Source organism: Rhamphochromis longiceps, linkage group LG8, assembly GCF_057381845.1.
Source record: "Rhamphochromis longiceps isolate RC_006_pf linkage group LG8, R_longiceps_female_GT1.1, whole genome shotgun sequence".
In the NCBI taxonomy this organism is placed as follows: domain Eukaryota; kingdom Metazoa; phylum Chordata; class Actinopteri; order Cichliformes; family Cichlidae; genus Rhamphochromis; species Rhamphochromis longiceps.
This window is the reverse complement of record NC_140564.1, coordinates 25,400,054-25,420,777: the sequence shown is the minus strand read 5'-3', so window position 1 is coordinate 25,420,777 and position 20,724 is coordinate 25,400,054. Positions and strand designations below refer to the sequence as shown.

General features: G+C 42.9%; 1 protein-coding gene across 2 annotated transcripts in view; it reads right to left on the bottom strand.

The window, feature by feature from the left end:
* dock1 (dedicator of cytokinesis 1) overlaps positions 1 to 20,724 on the bottom strand; it is a 204,070-nt gene that overhangs the window by 125,721 nt on the left and 57,625 nt on the right. For both annotated transcript variants that reach the window (XM_085416710.1, XM_085416711.1), the window contains exons 19-25: positions 14,065 to 14,162; positions 12,308 to 12,397; positions 11,434 to 11,534; positions 11,213 to 11,341; positions 9,260 to 9,368; positions 4,696 to 4,766; positions 3,160 to 3,266 (exon numbers count right to left, since the gene is read on the bottom strand). In XM_085416710.1, coding sequence (XP_085272836.1) covers positions 3,160 to 3,266; positions 4,696 to 4,766; positions 9,260 to 9,368; positions 11,213 to 11,341; positions 11,434 to 11,534; positions 12,308 to 12,397; positions 14,065 to 14,162 — 705 coding nt within the window. The remainder of the gene's footprint in view (positions 1 to 3,159; positions 3,267 to 4,695; positions 4,767 to 9,259; positions 9,369 to 11,212; positions 11,342 to 11,433; positions 11,535 to 12,307; positions 12,398 to 14,064; positions 14,163 to 20,724) is intronic.

The window sequence follows — 20,724 nt, the reverse complement described above, 5'->3', positions numbered from 1 at the left end:
TGGCACAAAAGATTGTGATTAAAGGTTGAGCTGGCAGCTCTTATGGTATTCTGCTCTATTCACATAAAGCTTTTAGTTTTATAAACCTCAAAGAAAATGTATGGTGAAACTGACAATGGTGCCTAGAGGGAAAGGATTTTGGTGCTTCAGCCACCTGATACGATTTTAAATATATCTATTGTCTAGATTTTTGTGTGTATCTGCTTAAAAACTTTAAGTGCTTTAAGTGGACTGAGTGGATTATATCAAGCTAGGCCATGAGTGTTTTCCTCAAACTTCCAGTACAAACAGATTTTAGACGCTACAGTAATTTCCCCCTTTAACACAGAGCAAGAGAGCAGCTGACATATTTGTTCTCTTACAATGAGCCAATTTCAAAGCGATTTATGCACCCATCTCACACGCTCCTTTTACATCGTCAGCACTGAAGGTGAAACAACATTTTGCCTCCAAAACTTACACAAAAAAAAAAGAATAAACGAATGAAAAACTTTCTAAATTAATGCAGTTCTCATTCGAAGCAAAGATTTGTATACCCATACCAATTCCATTTCACACAGAGAATTTCAGACATATATATAAAACCCTTGGAGAAAGAGATGTCCTTTTTATTCTCTAAAGTTGTCATTTTGAACTGAATTAAGCCCACTGGGGGCTAAAATAAACTAATTTAAGACACGCTTTTCAGCAAAAATAGTTAATATGTTAATGCCTGTGCAGCCTGCAGGAAATAAAGTATTTTCATGCGTGAACGCATTCAGATTGCACTGATAGAAAATGTTAAGAAAGGTAAGATGCATCTCACTGAGCCTTGATTTACTCCAAGCATTCCAGTACATTTCATTTTGGGTTTAGTTGGCAAGAGAACCTTTTATGGACCACCTGGGAATAGGCACTTATTACAGCTTACTACACCACCTTAAAAACTGTCTGGCTAATTCGACTGCTTGTCGCATACTGATGGAAAGGACACATTTTCCTGGCAACTAAGCCCTCTCTGTGAGTGCTTTTGCACAGCTTGAAACCAGCTAGCACCTCAGAGCCTACTACAGATGTTCAAAGCACCAGTGCAGGAACTGTTGTCAGAATCGAGCAGCACACATGCTTTTAAAGCAGCGGGATGATCCTTATCTACATTATAGCAACAACTCTTCCCGCTGATCAGCAGTCCATTCGCAAACATCGGGGGGGCTTGGCTGTCCATGATTATACCAACAGATCAATAGTAATGACCAGAGGACCATGCACTGAGCACTGGCCTTCAATAGTTACTTACCGACACAGAGACAATTTTATGTTTGTAAAGTATATAAGGAGCAGATCATTAAGCTGAAAGCAGTGACATTTACACTGCATTATGCTCAATATCAGACATTAATGACTAGGAAAAAACACAACAACTTCCTGCTACATCCCACACAAAGTGTCCCCCTCATCATCTTTTCCTGTACGGCCATGCTGAATTGAACAGCGGCAGACAAGCGCACGTAGACTTCTGCACTATAAGTGTGTAAAAGCAGCAACCTACAGAGATGGAAAAGGTAAAGAAACACATAGTTGCAGATACTCAAATTGCTGCTTGACGCCGTCTCCAAAAATGAGTCAGTCTTTATAGGCTGCAATGTCAAAATACCCAACTTTACAACAGATATAAGCATCTTTATACCCTGGAACAGCCAAGGTCTTGTGGGTTTTTTGTTGTTTTTATAACTCATCTCTTAAATGTTATTAAGCCGCCAGCTGTCCCCTGAGCTTCAGTCACCAAAACGCCACTAAACCTCCTGTGGTGCCTTTTATTTTAGCATTTGAATGCTTTTATCTGAGTAGTAGCTCAGCAGCTCATTGTTTTGATCAGTGAAATGCTGTATTTCATTTGTATTTTTCTTAGTATTAATTAGCAATTAATTATCTACACAATCTACAGATGTAGCTTACTATCAAAACTTGCTACCCCCTCCTGAAAATATGATCACTTCTGGCTTCAAAATACCAACAAGATAGTAGTAGGAAAGCATTGTGTACTAACATGCACGATCTGATATCCTCGTGTTGGTGTTGTTCCCAGATCATCATACTAAATGTTGCTCCAGGATCAACATTGCAAGTGACCAATCAGAATGTTGTGACGTCATACTTTTGCGACTTCGGGAAAAACCGGCGTAAAACAAAAAACTGTACTTAAGCTGCGAGAAACCGCCTCTGTCCGCCGATCAACGGACCCTAACCCTAACCGTAACCCTTTAATAAACAGTAAGCAGAATTGATATTGTCCTTGCAACACTGGAATTTCATAAATGCACGAATGGCTTGGCGCGCAAAAGAATAACGTCACAACAATGTGATTGGTCACTTGCAATGTTGAACCTGGAACAACATTTTCATGATGGTCTGGGAACAACACCAACACGAGGATATCAGATCATCCGTACTAACATAGTGGCTAAATTAATCTAATGATTGGTGGCTAACTATTTTTCACTTCCTGTGGTCGCTCTCTGCCAACTAAATTCAATTACTACTGCTTTATTGAGACAGGGATTTTATCTTTAGTTGAAATCACAGGTCAGTACGTGAGAATGTTTGTCTCTAAATCAAGACCAAGCCAAAAATAACCCCAGAACGCACGGTGCCTCTAGCAAAACTCTTGGCTCTGGAGCATCTCTATGGTTCAGCCTCGTCTCTGGGATGCCACAGGCTAGCCTGTCTGGAGATAAGCATGTTTCTAATTAGCCACCTCTACACTGTGCCCTTCACATGTGACATTACTACAAAATGACCAAAATAAACAATAGTATGGTGCTCAAGGGTATCATTAAAGTTTTGGTGTAAATACATGACTGTGTCGTAGGGAAAGGACAAAGACAGGAAACAAGACTGAAAACTGATTAAACAATAAAACAGAAATAAGGCCATGACACTCTATGAAGATGGGAACCCTGAACATCAGTTCCAGTCACATCTAGGTGACTCAAGCTTAACTTGTTGCAGAAAACAAGAACAATTTCTACTCTACTCCACTCTACCAGAGACCCTTTACTGTGAGCCCACACAAGGCTGCCTTGGGGAGGCAGGTGGTGTGTGTGATAGCCTAAATTACCGAACCATGAGTGAATTTACTGAGGAACTATGGGTACAGTTTTTGTATGTGCGCGCTCTCACCGTGATGATTGAAGAGATCGCTGTGTACGATGTCAATCAGGCAGTCCAGCTTCTGTTTTACCAGGCGACCCACAGGGACTTTAAGGATGAACTCTGTAAACAGCTTGCTATGGAGACACAAAGAGGACAATATAAATTAAAAAACAAAACAAAAAACAGTCCAACTGATTAAGCTCGTCTATTTGTTTTCTCTAGCTTGGCTTGTAGCTGTTAAACGGCATGTAATGTTGCATTAACTAGGTTTTTATTTCTTTTTCTGGGGCATTGAACACAGTAAACAAGATTTAGATAACTGAGTTTCTTGGGTGAGTTTGGATACAGGAACTTTCTTATTTGGGTACGGCACTTCTGTTTTGCTGAAACATTTTCTACTTTGTTTAAAGGTTTCATTATATCATGCGGTATTGCATATAACTATTTTTCTTAAACATACTGAACAAAAGCAAGTCCTAGAAATGCTTTGAAGCTTTCAGCGCCACAGAATAGCTTCATCAGTGGATTTTAGTGAAATGGATGACGACGTTACTTAAAAAGCTAATCACAGTATGCCCGCATATGTTCTGCGACGCGTCTAATAAGTCTAAAGACGTGGGTGCATGTAGACCTTTGAGTTTGTTCCTATGACTCACATTGCCATTATTCTGAATGTCTTCTGATATTTAAGACGCTTGAATGCAAATGAACTCTACTGAACTAAAAATTTATAAAGTCATTAGTATAACCTAACTGCATTGCAAAAACACACAAATGAAAAAAGAAAATGAAAAGATACATAAATCATAAAAAGGTTTTCCTTACAAATAACACATTTATTAATCAAAATCCACATTTGAGCACAGATACAAAACATGCATAATGTTTTTCCCCCATAAATGAAGAAGCTTAATGCTCATTATGCTGGCAAGCTATGCCTCAAGGAGGGGAGGCAAGGTTTTGGAAGTCGATGAAATAAAATGTTCTGTTTGGTCAAACATGAACATGAATTAATTATTTAATCCATGAGCATGTTTGTATTTTATATAAAACAGTATTAAGCTACAGCTGGCGACATGCGCAGTAGACAACGTAAACTTAAATAGACATTTGAGTGGAGAGTTTCCAAGGCAACCTGAACTTCTTTAAGCAGCAACCATCAGAGCACAGCTAGTGAATGTTGAGTTTTTGAATAAAAGCAACTTAAGGTGGAGAGGCAGATAAAATAAATAAACTGTGCTTTTGAAAAAGCACAATATTCCAATAGCCTGTCTTAACATAATCTGCACATGAAATTTTAACAAAGCAATCGAACTGAAGCAAATGACTCTTTTTGTTTCTTTGCAAAAGGCAACGGATTTAAGCATTTTTCTGCTCTGCTCTAGTACTCTGTATGATCCTTTATTACAGAACTCCCACATAGAAATCTTGAAGTTCACAGAGAACTGTGTGATCTGTTTAATGGCATGTTCACTTGTATTAATGTTTAAGTCTCTTAGATAGCTGTTGGTGTCACTTTAATGACATTAAAGCTTAGGAATATGTAACAAAACATGAAATTACCTTAGTTCCTTGGGATCAAAGACCAGCTTGACATCATTGACGATAGTGGGAATGTATTTCAGTGCAGCACCCTTTACGAGAGGAACAAAAAGAAAAAATATGACAAAATCATTTCACATCTTAATGCATATAGCATGCCCTCAGTGAGCCACTAGAGGAGTCAATAAACAAGAGTTTTAATGTGTCATTATTTAATATTTGCAACAACCTACCAATACCAATTGAAATCGCTTTCTCTCTCATGAATGCGCACACACATGTGCACATTTTCTGCCATATACATTACAGAGATTGGAGGTTAGAAATTAATTAGACAATTGACTGATAAACAGTTTCATGGACGAGCGAGGATGGATGTTTCTGATTTATCTAAGGGATTTAGAGTTGACTTAGTAACACAACCTTCAATATACGACTAGAAGAAATGGAGAAGAAAATGGAAGAGGTTAAAAATCCTAAATAAACCTGACAGAGAAGTTGCAGGAACTTTAGGAATAGCCAAATCAAAACTCTGGTACAGTGTTAAAAAGAGGACTAGGTGATGGCCATGGGTTCTAGACCTCAGGCAGTCATATTGAAATACATTGGATTTGAGCTTCTGAAAATGGAGAAGTATAAAAATGGCTATGATCAATCAATTTTCAATTTTGACTGTTGACCTTAAATCCAGTGTGGTGGCATAACATTTTAAAATGGCATCATTGCCCAAAAACATATGGACTTAGCCATAACCATGTTTTACTTTATGGTAAATTAACAAAAATAGGATCTAAATTTGTCCATCAATAGTGTCAGTAAGTCATCAAGCACATGCATGCAAAGGCTAGTAACATAACTGCTATGCTTAGCCAAAACAACAACTTCTTCTCTAACTGACTGCTGCTAAACTTCAGCCAGGGTGGGTTGTGTCTTTATACTGCATTGGTGCATTTCAGCCATTGTCTCTCATTGCAATGGGGTTACAGGTGTAGCACATTGGATATTACAATCCATTGGGTTTTTTCCTAAACTGTTCATGGTTTATTCCTGAAAACATGTGGAGGAATAATTAGCAATATTAAAATGAGGTTGGCAAGAGAGCAAATACTGACTTTAGTAAATGATTTCTAAATATTGGATTTTGTTAAGGACACATTTTTGAACAGCAGAGACTAACTGCAAAGTAGGATTCAGAATGATTTTTTTCAGGGATATAATCATGACTTCCAAACAAACTCCTGCTGTCATCTTAATACGATCTCATCTTATTAAGTATTCTATATTTCACATTCACCTCTCTCTGCAGGGAGAAAGAATTAGGCAGATTTCAGTGGTGTTTGACTTTGATTCAGTTGGCAATTCAGCCTCTATTCTAATAAAAAGTCATCTGCATCTGTTAATGCTTTGTGCATGTGCATGTGTGTGAGAGTAAGAAACAGAAAGAGAGAGAATGTGTGTGTATTTATTAGATTTTCAGCTGCATGTGTGCTGGTCTGTCCAGATGTTCATCAGTACTCCAATTTTTTTTTCCAGAGAGGCATAATGGGACTACTAATTAGCTTCCACCTGTCACAGTGCTTTCACAGGGGTGGATTTGGGAAGAAACCAGGGTTCCTCGGTTTCATGGCTGTTCCTCAAGATCAGTTTTTAATTTACTGACAGTAAAGCTAATATCTCACCCAATTACACAGCAACTGACTCCTAATTGACTCCTGAGCTCCTCATATGGTTGAGTGTGCACATGGATATACTGTAGGTGTGCCAAGGTGCATGTACCCTGTGATTATGTTATCTCTAAAAGCATAGCCGTGGGTGCGCACAAGTGTGCACGAGTCTGTGTGCGGGTCTTTTAGAGTATCTACACAAATAAACAAACATCCTTATGTATCTGTTTCTAATCTGGGGTCGCCGAGTTTGAGGTCAGAAGCAAGTAAATATGGGGGAAAAAAGAGTGTTTAAAGGTAGAAGGAGAAAGAGAGTGAAATAAATACCTTAAGGAGCAGCTAAAGAGCAGAAGGCCAGAGAAGACCCAAGCATCAGGACAGTCAAGGTCAGAGTGAAATATAGGAAAAGGAAAAACACAAACACACACAAAAAGGTATAGACAAACAACAGAAATTAACAAACACACTTAAAAGTACAGATGCAAGAAAAGCCAAGTTGTATATTTCAATAACTTCATTGTGTAATACACCCTAAACCTTCTTCCACGAGTTAAGAGTTCTTCTATAGTTCGTGCAATATATACATTTATCCTTTTTATTATCTTTTCATAATTGATTCCAATAATTACTTTCAAGACAAGTCAGATAATGTTCTGAAGATGGAAACTTAAGCCAAACATTGCTGCATGTTTCGAATTCCTAGGAATTTGGAATAAATACAATCTCGGTTATGATTATGAGTCTAAAATCAGGAAATATCTGACCAACCAAAAGGAAAAAACACAACGTTTTTATTGACATGTTGCTGAGAACCCCCCACCAAAAAAACAAACAAAACAAACAAACAAAAAAGCAGCAGTCTATAAATGAACTGCTGTATGAGGCCACAGCTAGCATGCAGTTAGTCATCGTAGCTTAGACAGGAAACAGGTGGATAACAGATAGTGTGACTAAAGATAGTACCTCTAAAACGCATTAACAATATCCTGTTTATTTAATCTTTTCAGAAGGTTACAACTGTGAACTTGTGACTCTCCAGTGGATTATGTCATGAATTATATCTTAGTGGGAACCAAAAATAGTCAAGCAAATAACCCATTTAAAACCTCGACTGTTTCTGCTTTGAAACGTGCCTGTATTATGCCCGTGTACAGTCTTGTGATTTTATTTAGGAAATCTGAAATGTAGAATGGCTTTAAAGCTTTAATTATTAAAAATAAATACAGTTTTAGTTATGTGTTTCTTTTTGATCTCTGACCTCTTTTCGATCTCTGACCTCTTTTCAAACTCGGTCTGACATCCTCTGTTTCAATCCTGAAAAGCCAGCTCAGCTAAAACCTGAATTATTGGTGTGATAAAACAAGTAAATGGACAGCTACAGAGTGCTTTTCACACACACATTCATACAAGCATTTTTGTCTATTTGAAAGCGCTTTATTTTTCTGACTCTGCATCAATTTCAAAATCCTAGGTGACTTCCTTCTCGACGTATCGCATTCACAAGAGTTTTGGAAAACTTTAACCTTGACCTTGAAAGTCCAGGCCACTGAGATTTGAACCTGTTGGAGATTTTGAAGCTCCTACGTTGCTTCGTTCTCGAGTTATTGCATTCACAAACTTGGGTGTCCACGTCACCTGCTCACGACAATACCCCATCAGGCTGAGGGGTACACTGCAATCACAAGCTGATATATCCACATGTGGCTCAGTAACATGAATGGCCCACAAGCGCTGGTATTGGCTCCCAACAACATTTGGGAATGCTCTTAAAGGTGATGGTGGATCTGGGCATCCCTGAGCTCCTGGATAGCCTGTGGCACTGGCAATGTCCATGGCATTAACGCCTTTGTCATCAAGGGGCTGCCTGTGCATTCTGATCACACGATTCTGAACTACATAAGGTCTGACAGTGTGGCAGCAACACACCTGCTGATTTTGGTGTTCTCTGACAAATGGCAGTTGAGCTGCATTGGTGCTGGACCCACTAAAAGATGCAGATGAGTCTAGCAGTCTGTTCAGAAACATGCACATGACCAGACTGCAGGATGTCAATTTGTAGGGCCCTGGCAGTGAACCTTCTGCTCCTGCTTCCAAAAAAAGAGCAGATACCGGTCCTGCTGCTGGATTAAGGCCCTTCTACATACTATCAACAATGACAAAGAAAAAGCAAAACTAGAGAAAACCAGTCAGGAAGGACAAAGAGATAGCAATGGTCTATGGTGAGACCGTGTAGCTATTTGGACCAAAACAACTGAAATGAATTCACAATGGTTTATTCTTTCTATCTGGACAGACTGACATCCCTGAAGTGCGTGTTTTCATTCACCTTTGTTTGACAGCACAGTGATGATTGGATATGGAAAGCAGAGAAAGTGAGTCAGGGAAGACGAGCTGCAAAGGTTAGACTTGAACCCAGGCTGCTGCATCAGCTTTGCAGGCACCAGTGAGCTAAACTGGCACCACTGATATCTCTAAAGTTTAATTGACTTTGAATTATACTATGCTGAATCAATACTTCCTTAATTCCTCTGTATCGTCCCATTTTCTCACAGCATATCAAGAAGTCATTAATTACTATAACTACTACTTTAAGTGGCTAGATTATCTTTCTCAGATTCTCAGCTCTAACAAGTTCACATAAAAAGAAAAATCTGCACAGAGACACGTGAAAAAGACGTGGAAAACAAACACAGTGCACAGAACACAGTAAGCAGCAATGATCTGAAGGAATGTTAGCATTAATATCTAATAAACTGCTGTCATAGTTTAAATCTAACAAGGCACATTAATCTCCAATTACAGAATCTGTCATCCCAAGATAATCACATCAGATTTATTTACTATTCACAGTGCAGCAGATGATTCTTGGCAGTGAGGTTGAGCAACAGTATGCAGTTGGACTTGAGTGGTAATCAGCCTACCTTCACCATGCCAGTGTTCTCTGAATTACTGTTCATCATATCATTAAAGGATGTGAAAAGGTTCCTCAAGGACTCCATGAAGTCAGCCTCTCCTTTGTTCTCATAGAGCCTGGGAGGAGATGAAGTAGAGAATTACACTGGCAGATGATCACAAGGCTGTTGTGCGTTTCATCCCTGTGTAAACAGCCCCACCTGCACTGGAAATGACAAGGGTTTGATGCTTCCCTGTTAAATCATTAAAAGCAGCCAGCAGAAAGGCCCTGTTTTATCAATGCAAATATTCCTGGATCAGAACCAGAGACATCACTCTTGCTGCCAGCCAGATTAGCATTTAAAACAACATGACAAGACCCCGAAGCACCTGCCTGCTGTCATGCGGAAACAAAAATCAGAAAAATTAATGATCTATGCTAATGACTTTCCCAGAACACTATACAAGGAACAGAAAGCAAATGTCAAGCAAATATTAGGGTTCAGTGGCTTTACTTTCTCATATTTTCTCCAACTCGAATTACTAATGTTCCTTCCGCTAGCTTGGTTATGTGGAACAAATGCTGCCCACAGACTGTAGCAACCAAACGCCAATGATCACACTACAGCGACAGAAAACGCTTTCCCCCCATTTTTCCAAGTGCATGGGAACACACAGAAAGAAAGGACACATAATCCCTCAAAGATGAAAATCCTTAGTGCTCACAGAGACCGTAAATCTTAACAAAACTGGTCATTAAGTGGAAATGAGCCGAGCAGCAGCAGCGGCTTCAAATAATTTAGCGTTGCAACCGCTCAGTTTTAGAGAAATAAAATCAAAACTCGCAAGAGAAACTAAAACTGTGCAAGGTGAAATGGAGGTAAAGTGTTTAAATTCCCACTCCATCAGATATTACTGGCCTTCTGCACAGACGTGGGTTTTGTGTGGCTACAATATCTCAAGGGAATGGATGTATTACATGGTACAGGATAGCCACTGTTGAGGGCTTACAGAAATCGTGGGATTAGAGGCATCCGTCTCAGAGCTCCCGCAACAACAATTACTTAAAGCCGCTGCTCACCTGCAACACTAAGGAGCTCAGTGAGCCCTGGAAAGCTATAACAGTCGAATTGAATGAGGTGGGGGCAAATCTACAATTAAGGTGTTCTTCTGCACTTTCATAAAAGTTCTTCACTGACCCACAGTGAAAGGCTAAACATTTGCTGATGTAACCTTGGCACCTTCTTGTTAGGCTCCATCAAACCTAACTTTAAAGTTCATAAGAATTTAAAATGATGGCTTGCAACCAACCAAAGAAACCACTCCAACAAGAGCTAACACAAAGTGGGACCACCATAAAGCTTGAGTTTTCTTTTTCTCTCTCTCAGATATCTACGAAAGAAGCCACTTGGCACAAACTGGAACATAGAAAAGAATGGCAGTGCTGTGTTCTGTGAGGTAAAGGACAGAGTGTCCTCTAGACATTGGACAGAAAACCAATCAAACTCTGCACACTTAATTAGTCCAGGATCATACATCAGGCCTTCAGCCACCAACAGCTTTATTTCACGACTCTCGAATATTATCATTCATTTAACGTCCCCACAGCCTATTATAAATACATCCATAGAAATGACCTCATCCAAAGACCATTGGCTTTTACTTGTTTCAACTTTATTACACCGGAGCTGAGGTGTGCTGCAGAGAACTCGGTGTTACAAAACGCATTGCTCTTTTATAAAAGACGACTGAAGCCAAGAAATTATTTAAAGGAACAGCAGCAATTAAAGAGAAAAAACTATAAATTTAGAAAGACCATCTTAAAAAGTTCAAAAGCTTTCTTGTACTTTGATAAGACAGCTTATCAGACTCATACTTGAGCACAGTTACACTGAAAATACTCTTCACAGTAGCTTTATAACAAAACTGCATGCATTATGATGCAATGTTACACTTTGCAAAAAAAAAAATACCACACGTACTGGTTAAAGAGGACTCTGGATCGGACGATGAACTTGAAGATGTATTCCAGAGCTTTCATGGCCTTCAGCAGCTGTTCTGTCAGCTTATCTGCATTGTCCACGTAGTTTTTCAGAACTTTTGTCAGCTTCCTGCAAATAGAAACACAGAGTATGGCTAATGTGTTAATCATAAAGTGGAACACGCATGTTTATAAATGTTTCTGTAAAGAAATTAAACTCACGTGTATGCCAGTGTAGCACTGAAATGCTTTCGAATGTAGGTCTCCAGAACTGGATTAAAGTGCTGGAACTTTCTGTCGGCTATAAGCCCAATAATGAACACCTATCAAACAATAAAGACATAGTTATTAAAAAGTAAATTAAACGCACCAGGAAAGCCTAACTTAATAATTCAGAGCCCCCCAAAACTACCCGTCTTGCTCAATATATCAAAACAGATTGGGAAATTAAGCAAGGTTGCATTTGGGCAGAAAACCATTTACTTTCAATTCTCTGCTCTGCAGATAATCTAGGAACTCAACAAAAAAACAATTACTACCAGCTTTCTGTGAATGACAAAAACTGCTCTTTTGAACTGCATGCTAGACAAGTTTCAGGCTAATACTTTGAATCCCATTATCTGCAGCCCATGAGAGGACAAGGTTAATAATCATAACCTGTTTTTCCCCCAATGTAAAGTCTTTTTTATACTATATATTGCAATATGCATGTGAGCATGTTCAATAAAAATGCTTCACAGGCACTAAGAATTCATGCAATTCAATGCAGCAGCTATCGAACATCAGTGGCAATGTGTGGAGTTCAATGTTAACGTACAGCAATGGAATAAAAAATTTTTAGAACTAAAACAATATAGCCAAAAAAGCAACCAAAAATTGCTTTGTTCACTTTTAAGGGCAGAAAACAGGTAGCTGCATACAAATTAGGGTACCAAACAGAGCAGGGATGCCTGTCAAAAACCATTTTAACACATGAAGTATTTCCCAAGTTATTATATTTGCTTCTGAGCTCCAAACATGTCCAAATGTTTATTGGCGCTGACAGGGAACTCTATTATAAATTATGCGCTGCCGTTACAGCGGGATTCTTCCTTACCAAGGCATCAAACACCAGAGTATCAAAAGTGTCACTGTCAGAGTTTTCCATCATGATGTTGAAGAGAGCATCCAGAGTGTCTTGCAGAAACTAGAATGACAGATGCACGGCATGTTATGGCAGGCCAACAATGAGGCGTGTCATTCAAAAAATAAAAAATAAAACATGCATATGCTAAGTCCTAATCTCACAGCAAGTCCACACGGTTCTGTCAAATAAACCGAGTCAAGCTGATCATGATTTCTTTCCTCTGGCATGCACATTCAGTTTGTGTCATTAAGGTGATAACTAACATTAGGACAAACTAATTCATCCGACGTTTAAAGGAATGACAACAGCTAAACCGATTGTGAGTCTTTGGGAGATTTTTAACTTTTGTGTAGGGAAAACTGTGCAATAGCATTTTTAGGTTTTTATATAGACATTATCCTATAATGATTCAAAGCAAACTGATAAATAAAAATAGAGAAATACACAACAAAAATATGTTTAGCACCCCGGCCCTAAATACGCCTCTATCATTTGAATGGCGCAACCAAAGTGGCAAGTGAACTCCTGCTGTGACGGTTCCATGCTACCCATTACGCACCCTTTACAGCTGTTAACATACACCAAAATAGTTCTATGAAGAGAGTGATCATTTCCCTGTCAGCAGCACCTCCAGGAACACTAACTATATACACCCTTCCTCTCTGGGGAAACATGCTCCATTTACTCAGCCAATTCTGCAGCAATGTAAAAACAGATGTAAAAGTGTCGGGAACAGAGCCATCACTCTCTACTGCGCTTGGTCTGTCATCTCAGAATGGATGAGATTCATCATCTTCTCAACGAGAAACCAACACATTGTACGGTATGCGGCGTTTAAAGTGAAATTCGGTCTCACAAAGGCTGGACCGCATGACAAGGACAACGGCGCAGTGACCTTTTCGCTCAAACGGTGTCACATTAGGGAGATGGGAAATAAAAAACAGAACAGGAAACATTTTTTAAAAATGTGTTATGAACATATTTGTGCTTTATGTTAACTACAATGGGGGAAAATGAAATGATGAATAAATAATGTATACTCTTTTGATAAATAGTCTTTTAAATGCCAAGATGAAAATGCTATCTAATTGCCCACCGACAGCCTTGAAGCGCTTTGAAGCAATTGAGTGCTAATGCGGTGGTAATAATAATCACACTCCTGTGGTTTAATGAACTAGTCCAGCTGTGGTAGACATCTATCTGGCCTGATCAAAACTGTCTAGGTGAAGGACTTCTTTATATAGGCTCCAAGCTGCCAGGCACCCAACCTGCCCCTGCAAAACTTTCTCTAAATAATGATTATTCATCTGCCCCATGCTGAGCACTTAAAGGCCCTGCCTAAATCTCTGACAGCAGGTCATCTCCTCCCTGTCTGTAGACAGTGTGGGGTACTATGCACTCCCTCCTTGCTAAAGCCATTAAAACAAAAGCAAAAAAAGTGGCAGCCAACTCCTTATGACAGGCAGCGACATCATTTGTGAAATTGCTGCCAGGAAGCTGTAGCTTTCAGGAAGAGTATGCATCGTTTGTGACTGAATGTTTATTTGAACAGCTGTTAAGATCTGTTTTTCGTCCATTTGTGCCGATCTCTGTCAAAGCAAAGGAATTAGGTACATTTGCAAGGCGATGAACATTGCAAAAGAAAGTGAGACGCATTTATTTATGTTTACTTAAGCTTTGACTGAAAGCGGTTTAACTCAACCGAGCGGTAATTTTGGGCCTCTGACCTTCACAACCTCGCCACCCTCCACCTTCATTAGTTGACGTAGATTCTGCTGCAGAAGGCTGGTGTTGGAGCGCCACTTCAGCAGCCCAAGTAGGTCCACTGGAAAAAGACAAAAGGGAAAAAAAGCTGTCAACACAATGCATAGCTTTCACCCAGAAAATAGTAATGGCGGGTAAGGAGACTGTGCAAGAAAAAGTCCACTATTTGCATTTAATGAGATTAAGGTCTTAGCATGTTTTTCCAAGACGTCGCCATAACGTTCACATCAGTTTACAAATTTCCCAAACACAAGGTTAGCAATTTTGTCCTTACAAAAAAAGGAAAAAAATCCCTTTGAAAATGGACAGGTGCAAGAAGTGGACAGAAAACGAGTGAAAAAGTTTGGCTCCTTGGAGACTAAATATAAATAAAATTAGTGTTTGCTCAAAACTTATGCTGCGTTTGAGCCATTCTAGATTCTGCCGATCTGGGTATCTCCGCCTCTGCAGCATAAATTTTGGCTAGGATTTTTAATTCGAGTCCCAAACATAAAAAATGTGCATTAATAAAACAGTTCATATTGTCGTAACAACCTTATTATTTTGATTGTGTGGCTGTATGATCTACAGAATCCCATTAACCCTTTAAGACCTACCATAGAACTTAAGGTTATGTATATAACCCCGGTTCTCTGAGTAGCATGAGTGAGTGTCTCACTATGGGAACGCCTCCTGCGTGACCTCATCAGAAGCTCAAATACCATTATGCCAGCCCTTACAGGCTGGCTAGGTGACGCCCATGTCAGGAGGGGCCAGTGCCTCCCTATATAATAGGCTGACATAGCATCAGATGTCATTCAAAACAAGCCCACCTCTTCCTCGCTTCCATAGCAAGGAGGGCGGTCTGGTGAGACACTCACTCATGCTACTCAGAGAACCGTGGTTATATACATAACCTTAAGTTCTCTTTCATAGCATTCGTTTTGTGTCTCACTATGGGAGAAATACTGACTCCCGGATTGCCAGACATGCCTGTTAAGAAGACAACTGTCCCCAACAGCACTTCACAGGGGAGAGGCCCCCACCCGGGAAGAGCCTGCACTGAGGACTGAACGCGCTAGGTTAGGTGCTGTCACATCTAACCTGTAAAACCTAGCAAATGTATGAGGTGAGGTCCAGCATGCAGCTGCACACACCTCCTGAATAGAAACTCCCCTAAAGAGAGCCCATGAGGTCGCCAGACCTCTAGTGGAATGCGCACGTAAGCCAGCAGGGGGCTGAAGGCCCCTGCTAGTATAGGCCAAGGCAATTGCTCCTACTATCCAATGGGAGAGGCGCTGTTTAGACACAGGCTTTCCCATATGTGGTTTAGCCCAGGAACGAACAGCTGGTCACTTTGTCTGACACTCTGGGTTCGGTCCATGTAAATGCGCAGAGCACGGACTGGACACAAGGTATGCCGCTGTTGCTCCTCTGAGGAGAAAGGCGGTGGGCAAAAGGCCGGCAGTTCTATAGGGGAACATGTGCCGACAACCTTCGGGACAAAGGCAGGGTTGAGCCGCATACAGACCCTCGTATTATCCGAGGAGAACTGAATGCATGACTGATGCACTGAGAGAGCGTGTATCTCTCCCACACGTTTAGCAGAAGCTAAAGCAATTAAAAGAGCCGTCTTCAAGGACAGAAATTTCAACTCAACCTGTTCCAGGGGTTCAAATGGGCAACAGGAGAGCGCAGCCAATACTGTGGGAAGGTCCCACGATGGAGCCAATGGCCTAGACGTAGGCAATTTACGCCGTGCACCCTTCATGAAACGGCATATTAAGGGATGCTGGCCAACAGTCTTTCCCTCAAAACCAATATGGCAGGCTGAAATCGCTGCCAAATACACCTTGATGGCGGAGAAGGCTTTACCCCTATTAATCAGGGCCTGAAGAAATGACAGAATCACAGCCACAGAGCACTGAAAAGGGATGGCCTGTGATTCTAAGCACCGGCCTTCAAACACACGCCACTTATGCTCATATAGCGTCCGAGTAGACGATGCTCTAGAACCCTGAATAGTGTCGATAACACTATGAGGGAGCCCCACCGTGTTCAGGTTAAACCACTCACGGGCCAAGCCCACAGAGCCAGCCTCTCTGGGTGGGGGTGGAATATTTCCCCCCGTGCCTGAGACAGGAGGTCTCTGCGTAGTGGTAACAGCCACTACGCTGTTACCACTCAGCACAGCTGCTGAAAAGTCTCCGCCAGCCAGTGTTTCCCTGGCCAGTGCGGGGCTATCAGGATCATATAGTGACTTCTCTCCCTCACTCTGGCCAGGGTTTGAGAAATGAGGGCCACTGAGGGAAAAGCATAGAGGAGGGTTCTCGGCCACTCGTGAGCTAGAGCATCCACCCCGAGTGGAGCTCTCTGAACGTTCAGCGAGTAAAACAGGGGACACTGAGCATTCTCCCTGGATGCATAAACGTCCACGGTCGCCAGACCGAATCGCAGCCAGATCTGCTTCACCACCTCCGGGTGAAGCTTCCAGTCCCCATACAGCGGGTTGCCCCTGGAGAGAAGATCTGCTCCAAAGTTCAAGATCCCCGGCACGTGAGTTGCTCTCAGTGACAGCAGGTGAACACTGCTCCAGACTATCAGTCTGTGTGCCAGCGTGTGTAACTTGGGGGACCCCTGTATGAGAGCATTTGTGTGACAAGTCGCTCCCTGGCGGGTTGGGGCTGCCACCAGCCAATCGTCGATGTACGTGGCCACCCGAATGCCCTTTTTTCTGAGCGGGGCCACTGCTGCCTCGGTGCATTTCACAAACACCCTTGGGCTCAGTGAGAGACCAAAAGGCAGGACTACAAACTCGTATGCCATCCCCTGGAAAGCAAATCTCAGATACTTTCGGTGTGGGGGATATATGGGGATGTGGAAATAAGCATCCCTCAGGTCGATTGATGTGAACCAGTCGCCCGCTCGTACAAACCGTAGCAGCGAGGCGTGCGTCAACATCCTGAACTTGTATGTCCTCAAATGCTGGTTCAGGGCACGGAGATCCAGAATGGCTCTCATCCCCCTCCCCCTTTCTTTGGCACAAGGAAATACCTTGAATAAAATCCGCTGTGCATTTCCTCGGGAGGGACAATTCTTATAGCTCCTTTGTCTCTCAAGGTGGAAATTTCCTCCAGGAGAAAACTGGCAGACTCGCCCGGAGCACGAGAGTAAACAATTTCTTCGAATTGTGGTGGAGCGACACTGAATTGCAGCCTGTAGCCCTTTTTCAATGTCCTCAGCACCCATGCTGACTGAGTGCAGGTGGCCCAGCTCTTCATGTGGAGAGACAGAGGGCTCACTGGCCACTCCACCGAATATGGCGTTTTGGCGCCCCCTTGTGGTCGCTGCGCGAAACATACGTCATTTCGGCGTCCCGTCACCTCTGTCACAGGCGAGCGAGGTGACGGGCTCATCTGCATAATCACAGCTGTGGAAACGCGAGTCTCCACGGGCTGCGTTATGGCAGACGGTGCTCCGTTTTTCAGCATGTTTGATTTTCTCATGTGTTTTGCAAGACTCGACAGCGCCCTCGGCAAACTGCCTGGATGCGCGTATCGGGGCTTTTTTAATACAGAATGCATGAGAGAAGTGCTCGTGAAACAACACTGCGAACTTTGGCTCTCTTTCCCTCTGGCGGGTCCGGTGACAGGAACGCCGGCCCGAGTCAAGCACTCTGTGTGGAACATGTCCCGTTGAACTTGCTCTGGAACGGAGCTGGGAGGCGGGAGGGTGGCCCATGAAGGGGGGAAACTGGGTTCGCTCCCGCCTAGAGGGGAGGCTGTCAGGCCGGCCGCTTCTTCCTCCTCACGATCGCGGCAGCGGGGGGAGGAGGGGCCGCTTGAGGTCTGGCCTGGGGAGACTGCTTCCGAGTCCATGGATTCTTAGGGGCCCCGGCAGCCTGGGGGGCTGCTTGCGTCTTAGGCACTTTGGGAATCCTGAAAGCGGGGACCGGGCGAGACGCTGCCTGCGCGAATGACTGGCGCGGCGCTGCTGGGGTGGCGTGCTGGGCCCTCCTCGGCAGGCAGAGTTTCAGAGCCTCATCATCTCTCTTTTTCTCCTCACATCTCTTCTGCATGGATGTAACAGCCGCACCGAAGAGACCGTGAGGGACGACAGGGGTGTCGAGGAGTTGCTCTTTTTCCTTAGTCGTCAGGTTGGTGAGCCCGAGCCAGCGTGCTCGCTCCTGAAGAACCATGAGGCCCATGGCTCTCCCAGTAGCCTGTATGGCTACCTTGTGGAGGCGGAGGACGTGGTCAGTTATAACGCAGATTTCTTCCCACACTGTGGTATCTGTGTTAGCTGTCATGCCCTCTTCTAGCTCAGCTTGGTAATCCATTAGCATAGAAGAGGCGTTGTGGGCTCTTACTGACAGAGCCGCTGCCTTGTAGCACTTATCTGTAAGGCTAGACTGGAAGCGGTCTGTTTTGGAGGGGAGAGATGGGGCCGATGAGGACAGAGACGTCTTCGGGTGAAGATGGCTCGCCACCAACGGCTCCACTTGTGGCATCCGGCGGAGGCCGATAGACTCCATCCCCTCACAATCCAGCAGGGAGCTCCCCACGATGGGGTGTTTCTCGCTGCAAGGTTTTGCTTTCCACGTCACCGCTATCTCATCGAGTAGCTCAGGGAAAACAGGCAACACATGCTTCCCCGTCTTTTTCGCTTTCGGCAATTTCTTACCGTCAAAACGAGACTTTACAACCTCTGTTTGTATGGCGGGCCACGGGATGTTGAGCCTAGCGGCTGCGCGCTTGCACATGTCCTGCATGTCGAGATCCAGGGGAGACGGCGGTGTCGGTTTTTCAACCTTGCCGGTAGCCGAGGGCTTTGGAGCCCAGCTGATGCTAGCCAAGGAGGTGGAATCTTCCTCCTCGCCGTCGTCAGACAGCAGGAGCTCCGAGTCAGCCGACTCATCTCCGTCCTCGTTAGCATCTCCTCCCCAGGTGACTCCAGCATCGCGGAAAAACACACGATCTCCGTGTGCCTGCAGCGACGGGAAAGCGGTCACGATGGGCTGAGGGTTTGCCTCTGCCCAGCTCGGCCCTGGCGTTGTGGCCAAATCATCGGGCATCTCAGTTTCTCCTTGCGCCGCAGCAGCCTCACACAACAAAGGGTCGCCGCCCGACAGGTTAGCCTGGCGAGCTAGCCTGCGGCGGAGTAGTTTGCGTGGGAAAGCCACGCAGTGGATACAGTCGTGTGCAGGTGTCAGGGCAGCCTGAGCGTGAGATAAGCCCAGGCATGCCGCACACACGGGGTGTGTATCCCAGGCAGAAATCTTCTTGCCACAAGGACAAAGTTTTGCAACTTCGTTGGCCGTCGTAGCCATGGTTAGCTAGAGGGTTGCGCACGTTAGAGAGACTGACACTGAGTGCGGAGAATATTGCTATTCCTCGCTAACGTGGGTTGAAAAGTGTTGCTACTTTTCTACAGGTATTGCTACCTAATGTGTAAAACCGCTAGCGTCGAAGGATATTGCTACCTGATGGTGAAGCTAGGGGTACCTTTATTAGCAAAGTGTTGCTACTTCGCTTTCGGAAAGTATTGCTACTTCCCTGGGTGAAAGTATTGCTACTTGGCACCAGCACTAGCTACAGAACAGTATTGCTACTGCTTGTATGCTAGTGGACAACTGAAAAGCTGGGAACAAAGCGCCCGGCGACCGAGTTGTTTCACTCGAATCTGTGGACAGTTTAGCTTTAGCGCCCAATAGCACAGTTGTCTACAGGCTTCTGTGAGAAGCGAGAATGAAAGAGAACTTAAGGTTATGTATATAACCACGGTTCTCTGAGTAGCATGAGTGAGTGTCTCACCAGACCGCCCTCCTTGCTATGGAAGCGAGGAAGAGGTGGGCTTGTTTTGAATGACATCTGACGCTATGTCAGCCTATTATATAGGGAGGCACTGGCCCCTCCTGACATGGGCGTCACCTAGCCAGCCTGTAAGGGCTGGCATAATGGTATTTGAGCTTCTGATGAGGTCACGCAGGAGGCGTTCCCATAGTGAGACATGAAACGAATGCTATGAAAGAGAACCAAGTCCTAAACCAAGCTTATATTATATTTTTACATGCTGTAGTGCCATTTTTGGGAGCATTTCAAGTTGCTATACATCAATACAACCATTATAGCCCAAATTTTAATAATATGTCTGCATTAAGTGCATAGTAATTACATAAATTGCAAAAAGGTGCAATAAACTACAAAAAAAAATTGAAAATCGTTTTTGTTTTTTTAACATATATTTCTAGTTAGAGAAATTTAAGAGGCTTATCCCTCAAAACTGTAAATACAAAAAAGTTGCACAAAATAGTTTCCCACCACAGGAAATTTATTTTAAGTGTCTTCATAGTTTTATTTTTGAAATACACCAATTTTTATATACTGCAGGAAAAACGAAAATAAATATTATAATGCAAATTTGAAAAAAAAAAACAAAAACAAAAACAAAAAAACAGCATATGCATCAAAATAAACTATTTCCAGCAGTGCAATATGAGTCCTAAGCATCCCAGAAACGACACAGAAAGTCATAAAGTCAAATATAACTTTTAAAAACACCAGTATAGGCTCATAAGGCCCTGATGGTAAAAAACTACATTTCCGCAAAATGACGTCACTTCCGGTTTCGGCCAGGACATGGCG